Source organism: Halichondria panicea, chromosome 1 (genome assembly GCF_963675165.1).
Source record: "Halichondria panicea chromosome 1, odHalPani1.1, whole genome shotgun sequence".
NCBI lineage: Eukaryota > Metazoa > Porifera > Demospongiae > Suberitida > Halichondriidae > Halichondria > Halichondria panicea.
This window is the reverse complement of record NC_087377.1, coordinates 16,907,054-16,916,963: the sequence shown is the minus strand read 5'-3', so window position 1 is coordinate 16,916,963 and position 9,910 is coordinate 16,907,054. Positions and strand designations below refer to the sequence as shown.

The following is a 9,910-nucleotide window of genomic DNA, read 5'->3' as shown; positions in this document are numbered from 1 at the left end:
TCCCGTTACTTGCTGCTTAGCCAGATCATATATACTATTGTATAACACTCCTCTGGTTTCTATAGATCTTTATTATTTATGTCAACAGCCGAGGGTAGCACTTCAGTGCTCTAGTTCTAATTGTAGATTGACTGATCGATTTGTCTTCTGTACTATTGTTTGATTTTTCCACCCCTCATCTTTTCCGGCCTCCAGTTATGCGGACATTTTTCAGCCCGGCCAAGTGTTGAGGAGACAAGAAGAGGCACTGAGAATGGAGGTAGAGGTACAGAGTACATTAGCTGGAAAATGCATTTGTGTCATACTTTGTAGAGTCCCTTAAAGTCATTCAAGGTCAGCTATAGTGTGTCCTATTTGAAGGTGTGCAATGTACAATCATGTACGACCCCCCCCCACACACACACACCTTTAGGCCTACTATGCTGCTAAGAAAGAGAGGGGCCTCACGTAAACTGGCCACTCAGTATGACTATGATCATGTGACTCTTTAACCCCTCAGTTCCTGAGCCCCAGCCCTCACTGTCTGACTCGGAAGAGGAGATAGACTTTGGATTCTGGGAGAAGGCGTCCACCCTACCCTTGGACAAGACCCCAACCAAGGACCTGAACTGAGACTGTTATTTAATAAATATTATTTTGTCTGTTTTGTACTATTTTCTGGCAATGTAATTATGTATGTACCACTTCATGTCATCATAATAACTTTATATGCGATAAAATTCTGTTGCAACTTAATTTTCTCTTATATTATACCTGCTAACGTGCAAATATTTAAGGCGTGGCTTCCGGTAAGCAGTCATTCCGCGAACATTGTGCAACGAAAAGAGAGGCCTATCCACAAAATATAAATGCATCAAAAATTTCACGCTATACGGTAATTAGTACTTATAGAGAAGAAATCAACAGTTCGAATAAAAATAAACGAAATATGCGAACTTAATTAGAAAACTTTTTTCAAAAAGATTGTTAACAATGCACAACATATTACAATAACTAATTAATCGCTTATACAAAAGAAATCAACTGTTTGAACATAATTAAGAAATAGTTTTGTCTGTCCTCCGGCTACAATGGCCTCTCCGCTAGGAAGTACTGAGCACGTGCAGTGGTATCGTGCAGTAGGCAGGTCTCCCACTTTCACCCACCTCCTGGTGTCAGGCTGGTAGAGGTGGATCAATGAACTTGGGTTGTCTCTGTCGTCCCGTCCACCAACGGCTAGTGACCTCCCAATACTGAGAGGAGCTGACCCCACGAGTGGTACTTCCTGTAAGGTCTGCCAGAGAGTGGGTGTGTCCAGGTTGGAAAGGGCTTTTGAAATGAGTTCATTGAGGTCGACGTGGTGCACTGTCTTGGTTGGCCTCATAGTGAGATCCCACCCTCCCATTAGGTAGAGGGTGTTTCCTATGAGAGTCGATTTCAGTTCTGATCGTGGGTTAGGTAGTGACTGAGCATTGTACCATCTTCTTGATGCCACGTCCAACACCTCCACAGAGGAGATACGTACTTTATCATCCTCCCCACCAGCTACAATGATGTGGTTGTTGAAGGAGACAGCTGTTGAGGAATCACGAGCAATGTTCATTGGTGGGTACGGGTGAGTCCATTCCCCTGACTCGAACACTGCAAGCTGATTGGTGCGTTTGTAGTTTCTTGGATCACTTCCTCCCACCAGCACTAGTCGATTAGCGAGTGATGTCATAGCGAACCATTTGGCAGTGTACTCTGGTAGTTTGGTCCATTGATCTTGCTCGAGCTTCATCACTGTACACATGTCACGATCATTGACTGCTTCACCTCCACCAACATACACCGTGTCACCGATAACAACACTCTGTACCGAGTCCCTCATAATGATTGGCATGTCTTTTCCTCTTTTCCATTTCAGAGTGAGTGGAGGTCTCAACTCTCTGGGAGGGGGACCCTGAATAATGAATGAGTGTAATTAGGATAGTGTCTACTAACAAGCGAGTGTTACTTGTAGCAATAATTGCATGCACACTAAATCACTTTCTCTAATTAGCTTAAGAGGCCACGCCCACCAGTCTAATAGAATGTACAGTACGATTATAAGAGATCAAAGCTTCTACTATAGCTCTGCAATGATATAATGGTGCGTTTTGTCTCACCTTTCTCTGCTGTTGAATGATGGCGTCTCTCCTGACCAGCTCAGCATCTTTGTGCTTATTCTGTTCCCTGTGTGCCTGTACAGGGGAACGTTGGTGAAAAAATTCTACAACAGAAGGAGACATTCTTCACTAAAGGAAGTACATAATTATAGGCACACTCAAACGGATGTGTAGTTACGGCTTAACACATGAGACAGCATCCATGCATGTTAAGGTACAATACTATTGTTGCTGTGGGAATCTCATTATCACACTACATGTACGCACTTTCTTGACCGGTTGAGTGTCCTTTGACTCCTTCTTTGTTGCCTCCACTGGGTCCGAGCTTGTTGTTAGGTAAGTATCTAAAATCGATACCAACATTAATAGAAGGATATGATTTTTTCGTTAGGGTTACAGTTAGCTAAAACGTAAAACACATAATATACTTATCATTGACTCACAGATGTCCCTGGCAGATGGTCTCCTCCTCATGTCTTCTTGCAAACAACTGTCGATAAGCTTCCTCAACCTGTGTGTGTGAGGTATCTGGGCAACTCCACAGATTTGATCGTCTTCAGCTTGCAAACAATCTGCATCATAATCGCCCCAAGAGAGAACACATCCAAGCTATTATCGTAAATATCCTTGTCCAATCGAATAGCCTCGAGAGGTAGATACCCCATACGGTGACCAACGGCCGTGAGGGTGTGGCTAAGCTTGGAGGGATCGTATAGCCGTGACATGCCAAAGTCGGAATTCTTTGCAACAGGCACTGGTCGTGTAAGCTTCAGCAAAACGTTATCGCCACAGAGGTCACGGTGGATAATCTTCTTGCTGTGAATATAGGCCAGACCACAAGCCATGTCTTTGGACAGGCTAATTTCACATTCGCTACTGATAGACTCTTCACCAAGGCCGGAGAAATAGGATCTCAGATTGCAATCCATCAGCTCAACAACGAGGATTGTACCACCTGATTTGGGGTGCTTAGTAGTCGACAAATACAGAACAACGTTTGGGTGCTGGAGTGACTGGAGATACTCACACTCACGATCAAATGCTTTGCTAGCTTCTTCACTTTTACTGGCTGGGAAACCTGTCTGCATTTCTACAGCCTCGTAAATCAGAAGTTTGACCGCACAAATCTCGCCCCTGTAGCTGCCTTTGAAGACTGCTCCAAATGCACCTTTACCGAGAGGTTCGTCTAAGAAAACAGTCAAATCATCGTTGATCTTCTGGCGATTTTGGTCAACTGTAGAACATTGTGTGTGTGTGTGTGTGTGTGTGTGTGTGTGTGTGTGTGTGTGTGTGTGTGTGTGTGTGTGTGTGTGTGTGTGTGTGTGTGTGTGTGTGTGTGTGTGTGTGTGTGTGTTTATGAGAGGGACCTGGGTGAATATTATAGTAGCTAGCTAATAAACTAAGCATCATGTATGAGATATGCATTCCTGTGCTGAACTAGTGCTTACCCTCTGACTTCACATCAGTAGGATTGCTTGCATCAGTAGACTGTAGATGATCTTTCTCGATGGTCCTTGCTATGTCACTGTGGCCCACAATAGGACTTGACAAAGCTTTGACAACATCTTCCCAGCTTCTCTCACTACCTTTCAGCCATTCTTTCAAACCCTCACGATAGCAGTCATCAGGATCATCTCTCCATTTTGTACCAATGCTGTCGATGGTATTTTAAGAACTAGCAAGAAGTTTCGCCACTTGATTCGAGCATCAAACGTAGCTATGTATAGATCTCCTAGATCTGCTATTGTGAGATAGTCAGACATCTTCTCTGTAGAGTGTGGAATAAGATAAGCAATGATATACATGTAATTATGTATCAATATTTGGTGTGTGCAAATTATATCATCAAAACCATGTACCGTAGATCTATATGCAGAAAATAAAACAGTGCTGTCTGCACTTACTGATAATAATCCAGAGCTACAGTATCTTCACAGCTTGATACCAGGCACGATACAGAAGTACAGGACAACAGTTAGCTCAGCTACAACGAGACCCGCCCTCTTTCTCTGCAGAATAAATAATAGCTGTCACGTGCGATAACATTGCTAAACCACGTGGCTGGTCTTTCACTTCCATAGCTAGCTAGAGAGAAGAAGAAATTGTGCTGTCAATTTTGAAGTTCTGAGCAAGTGGTCGAACTATTTGTCTGTATTGGTGGAGGCTGAAGACATGAGTCCATGGACAGGGACTACTGAGGAACCTTCATCAAGAACATTAACAAGGTACAGTTATTCATAAATATTAAATTACAAAGCGAGAGGTCATTTCTTTTTGGAGGTTTAGAAAAATTCCTGGTGTCTCATATTTAGAGGGTCGCATCTAATTGGAGGTTACTCTACTATCCTCGATTATAGGATGCTTAAAATTATATTGTTTCTAGCGGCCTGGAATCGAGGGTGTGGTTTGACCTCTATTTAGGACGCGACATAAAAATATAATTGTCACACGCAGCAGTCGCTACTTTTAGAGGTCAGAATATTACCTAAGATCGAGAGTGTCGCATATTTGGAGGGTCGCCTTAAATTGAACAAGTACGGTACTTGTGTATAATGTGTAGTTGGTTATAATGTGGGCCCTAACTTTGGTCTTGTGCATGATACCCAGGTATGTACCCACACAGAGTTCACACCAAGTAACATAAAAGCAAACACTTAAAAACTGTTTTAATACAGAGATACTACACGTAGGGACAGAGCCGATCGACGTGGAGACGGTTACTATCGCTACTGAAGAGGTGGTACCCAGTTCACAGTTTGAGATAGAGATAAGTCAGAGTGATGATGGGGAGAGTGTGGAGCAGCTACAGGCCAGTGACTTGGGGCCTTAACTTTGGTCTTGTGCATGATACCCAGGTAACACACACACACACAGTTCACACCAAGTAACATATAAAACCTAGCGCTTAAAAACGCTTTTTTAAAGGTCTCCTATGACGTTTCGTTTTCGTATTATTTTCGCTTTCGTATTACATTGTTAGAATTTGCATGATGGTAACTACCTACCAAATAACGAACACACACACACACACACACACACTTGTTGTTCCCGCAATGCAATCAAAGGCTAACACTGTGTATCCAGAGGAGGTTTGACAGGTGCAGTGCAGCTCAAGCAATTAGTTTCGTAAATAAGTGATAGAGGCCATAAGGAGGACATACGTGTGTCGAGGCTGGAGGTGGCCCGTGTGCTGAGGGAGAGAAATGAGTACAAAGAGAAGTACCTCTCACTATTGGAGCAGATTAGGTAAAGGGTCATCGTGTAGTGTTTGTAAAGCGGTCATAATAATCCATAATAACTTCGTAATACATGCTAACAAGTGTGTATCTGTACAATAGTGTGTAGCCTGGCAACTCTTGCAAGGATTGCCACTGGCTTGAAGCTAATCATACAATGTGTAGTTTGGTCCTCAGGATGTGTAAAGTCATAATGCATAATAACTTTAATTTTGCGTAATACATGCTAATACTGTTTATCTGTACTATCATTTGTATTTCTCTGTTGCACAGGATGAGTGCTGACTCGGCTCTGTTTAGAAATCAAAGTGGCTCGACTAGTGAGTTGTGTCACGTCAGTTAGTGTGTAGAGTTGTAGTGAAGCTTTTCTTAGTCTAGTCACTCTATAGAGATTATTATAGAATACAGCCAGGTTAATTAATGGACTCCATAGCGGACCTATGCCACCTCTAGAGTACAGCTATACTGTTTCACTGTATATCTTGAAGTCAGATTATAATCTAGTGCAATAAGATACTATTAGTGTTATGATTCTACTAAAACTTGTTCTCAAAAGTTTCAGCCCTATAGTCTAGTTTTATTTTATTGCTCCCGTTATTTGCTACTTAGCCAGATCATATATACTATTGTATAACACTCCTCTGGTTTCTATAGATCTTTATTGTTTATGTCAACAGCCGAGGGTAGCACTTCAGTACTCTAGTTCTAATTGTAGATTGACTGATCGATTTGTCTTCTGTACTATTGCTCGATTTTTCCACCCCTCATCTTTTCCGGCCCCCAGTTATGCGGCCATTTTTCAGCCCGGCCAAGTGTTGTGGAGACAAGAAGAGGCACTGAGAATGGAGGTAGAGGTACAGAGTACATCAGCTGGAAAATGCATTTGTGTCATACTTTGTAGAGTCCCTTAAAGTCATTCAAGGTCAGTTATAGTGTGTCCTATTTGAAGGTGTGCAATGTACAATCATGTACGACCCCCCCCCCACACACACCTTTAGGCCTACTTATGCTGCTAAGAAAGAGAGGGGCCTCACGCAAACTGACCACTCAGTGTGACTATGACCATGTGACTCTTTAACCCCTCAGTTCCCGAGCCCCACCCCTCACTGTCTGACTCGGAAGAGGAGATAGACTTTGTATTCTGGGAGAAGGCGTCCACCCTACCCTCGGACAAGACCCCAACCAAGGACCTGAACTTGTTATGAGACTGTTAAATATTATTTTGTCTGTTTTTGTACTATTTTCTGGCAATGTAATTATGTATGTACCACTTCATGTCATCATAATAACTATAATTATGTGATAAAATTCTGTTGCAACTTAATTTTCTCAACATGATAAACAATATCGTTATAAACTCATCGCACAATTAAAGAGAAACAATTAACAAAATAACTAATTAGCACTTATAAAGAAGAAATCAACAGTTTGAATATAAACAAATGAATATGTCTGTCCTCCGGCTACAATGACCTCTCCACTAGGAAGTACTGAGCATGTGCAGTAGTATCGTCCAGTAGGCAGGTCTCCCACTTTCACCCACCTCCTGGTGTCAGGCTGGTAGAGGTGGATCGATGAACTTGGGTTGAATCTGTCGTCCGCTCCACCAACGGCTAATAGTGACCTCCCAATACTGAGAGGAGCTGACCACTCGAGTGGTACTTCCTGTAAGGTCTGCCAGAGAGTGGGTGTGTCCATGTTGGAAAGGGCATTTGCAATGAGTTCATCGAGGTCGGCGTGATGCACTGTCTTGGTTGAACTACTCACAGTGTGATCCCACCCTCCCATTAGGAAGAGGGTGTTTCCTATGAGAGTCGATTTCAGATCTGATCGTGGGTTAGGTAGTGACTGAGCAATGTACCATCTTCTTGATGCCACATCCAACACCTCCACAGAGGAGGTACGTCCTTTATCATCATACCCACCAGCTACAATGATGTGGTTGTTGAAGGAGACAGCTGCTGAGGAACAACGAGCAATGTTCATTGGTTGGTACGGGTGAGTCCATTCCCCTGCTTCAAAAACTGCAAGCTGATTGGTGCGTTTGTTGTTTCTTGGATCCTGTCCTCCCACCAGCACTAGTCGATTAGCGAGTGATGTCATAGCGAACCACTTGGCAGTGTACTCTGGTAGTTTGGTCCATTGATCTTGCTCGAGCTTCATCACTGTACACTTGTCACGATCATTGCCTGCACGCCCTCCACCAACATACACCGTGTCACCGATAACAACACTCTGTACCGTGGAACCCATCTTGATTGGCATGTCTTTTCCTCTTCTCCATTTCAGAGTGAGTGGAAGTCTCAACTCTCTGGGAGGGGGACCCTGAATAATGAATGAGTGTAATTAGGATAGTGTCTACTAACAAGTGAGTGTTACTTGTAGCAATAATTGCATGCACACTAAATCACTTTCTCTAATTAGCTTAAGAGGCCACGCCCACCAGTCTAATAGAATGTACAGTACGATTATAAGAGATCAAAGCTTCTACTATAGCTCTGCAATAATATAATGGTGCATTTTGTCTCACCTGTCTCTGCTGTTGAATGATGGCGTCTCTCCTGACCAGCTCAGCATCTTTGTGCTCAGTCTGTTCCTTGTGCGCCTGTACAGGGAAACGTTGGTGGAAATCTAAAACACAGGCGTGAATATCATTAGTGGAAATTCTACAACAGAACGAGATAATCTTCACTAAATGAAGTACATAATTATAGGCACAGTCAAACGGATGTGTATAGTTACGGCTTAACACATGAGACAGCATCCATGCATGTTAAGGTACAATACTATTGTTGCTGTGGGAATCTCATTATCACACTACATGTATGCACCTTCTTGACTTGTTCAGTGTCCTTTGACTCCTTCTTTGTTGCCTCCACTGGGTCCGAGCTTGTTGTCAGGTAAGTATCTAAAATCGATACCAACATTAATAGACGGATATGATTTTTTCGTTAGGGTTACAGTTAGCTGAATAAAACACATAATATACTTATCATTGACTCACAGATGTCCCTGGCAGATGGTCTCCTCCTCATGTCTTCTTGCAAACAACTGTCGATAAGCTTCCTCAACCTGTGTGTGTGAGGTATCTGGGCAACATGGAATGATCGATCTTCCACAGATTTGATCGTCTTCAGCTTGCAAACAATCTGCATCATAATTGCCCCAAGAGAGAACACATCCAAGCTATTATCGTAATTATCCTTGTCCAATCGAATAGCCTCGAGAGGTAGATACCCCATACGGTTACCAATGGCTGTGAGGGTGTGGCTAAGCTTGGAGGGATCGTATAGCCGTGACATGCCAAAGTCGGATATCTTTGCAACAGGCACTGGTCGTGTAAGCTTCAGCAAGACGTTATCACCACAGAGGTCACGGTGGATAATCTGCTTGCTGTGAATGTAGGCCAGACCACAAGCCATGTCATTGGAGAGGCTAATTTCACATTCGCTAGTGAGGGACTCTTCATCAAGGCTGGAGAAATAGGATCTCAAATTGCAATCCATCAGCTCAACAACAAGGATTGTACTCCCTGATTTGGGGTGCTTGGCTGTCGACAAAAACTGAACAACGTTTGGGTGCTGGAACGACTTGAGAAAATCACTTTCACGATCAATTGCATCGCTAGCTTCTTCGTTTTTGCCGATTGAAATACTTGCCTGCATCTCCATAGCGTCGTGAAGCAGCACTTTGACTGCACAAATCTCGCCCTTGTAGCTGCCTTTGAAGACTGCTCCAAATGCACCTTTACCAAGTCGTTGGTCTAGGAAAACAGTCAAATCGTCATTGATATCCTGGTGATTTTGGTCAACTGTAGAACATTGTGTGTGTGTGTGTGTGTGTGTGTGTGTGTGTGTGTGTGTGTGTGTGGGTGGGTGTGTGTGTGGTGTGTGTGTATATGTGTGTGTGTGTGTGGGGGGGGGGTGAATATTATAGCAGCTAACGAACTAAGCATTATGACTGTATGATTCCTGTGCTGAACTAGTGCTTACCCTCTGACTTCACATCAGTAGGATTGCTTGCATCAGTAGACTGTAGATGATCTTTCTCGATGGTCCTGGCTATGTGAACGTGGCCCACAATAGGACTTGACAAAGCTTTGACAACATCTTCCCAGCTTCTCTCACCACCTTTCAGCCATTCTTTCAAACCCTCACGATAGCAGTCATCAGGATTGTTTTGCCATTTTGTACCAATGCTGTCGATGGTATCAGAGGATACCTCAAGAACCAGCAAGAAGTTTCTCCACTTGATTCGAGCATCAAACGTAGCTATGTATAGTTTTCCTAGATCTGCTATTGTGAGATAGTCAGACATCTTCTCTGTAGAGAGTGGAATAAGATGAATGTATAATAATTATATATTATGTCAGAATTAGTGTGTGCAAATTATATCATGCCATCTAAATCATGTACATGCAGTAAACAGTGCTGTCTGCACTCACTGATAATAATCCAGAGGCTCTGTACAGTACAGTATCTTCACAGCATGATACAGAAAACTAGAAAAACAGCAGCTAACAAGATACGCCCTCTTCCTCTACTATCT

The 9,910-nt window shown here is 43.0% G+C and overlaps 2 protein-coding genes and 1 long non-coding RNA gene across 3 annotated transcripts; 1 reads left to right on the top strand and 2 right to left on the bottom strand.

The window, feature by feature from the left end:
- Nucleotides 1–885: 885 nt before the first annotated feature.
- Nucleotides 886–4,134, bottom strand: LOC135352255 (kelch-like protein 31). The gene is made up of 6 exons (XM_064551438.1): nucleotides 4,031–4,134; nucleotides 3,575–3,894; nucleotides 2,570–3,360; nucleotides 2,394–2,470; nucleotides 2,127–2,201; nucleotides 886–1,921 (listed from the first exon to the last, which is right to left on the bottom strand). Exons 3-6 carry the CDS (start codon nucleotides 2,598–2,600, stop codon nucleotides 998–1,000), a joined length of 1,107 nt encoding a protein of 368 aa, XP_064407508.1. The 5' UTR covers nucleotides 2,601–3,360; nucleotides 3,575–3,894; nucleotides 4,031–4,134; the 3' UTR covers nucleotides 886–997.
- Nucleotides 4,135–4,990: 856 nt separating this feature from the next.
- LOC135352285 (uncharacterized) lies at nucleotides 4,991–6,587 on the top strand. The gene is made up of 3 exons (XR_010399719.1): nucleotides 4,991–5,682; nucleotides 6,147–6,284; nucleotides 6,361–6,587. It is a non-coding gene; the product is annotated as an uncharacterized LOC135352285 (long non-coding RNA).
- Nucleotides 6,588–6,669: 82 nt separating this feature from the next.
- On the bottom strand, nucleotides 6,670–9,908 carry LOC135352244 (uncharacterized). Its single transcript, XM_064551425.1, has 6 exons — nucleotides 9,807–9,908; nucleotides 9,355–9,684; nucleotides 8,367–9,173; nucleotides 8,194–8,270; nucleotides 7,893–7,967; nucleotides 6,670–7,687 (listed from the first exon to the last, which is right to left on the bottom strand). Exons 2-6 carry the CDS (start codon nucleotides 9,677–9,679, stop codon nucleotides 6,758–6,760), a joined length of 2,214 nt encoding a protein of 737 aa, XP_064407495.1. The 5' UTR covers nucleotides 9,680–9,684; nucleotides 9,807–9,908; the 3' UTR covers nucleotides 6,670–6,757.
- Nucleotides 9,909–9,910: the final 2 nt, after the last annotated feature.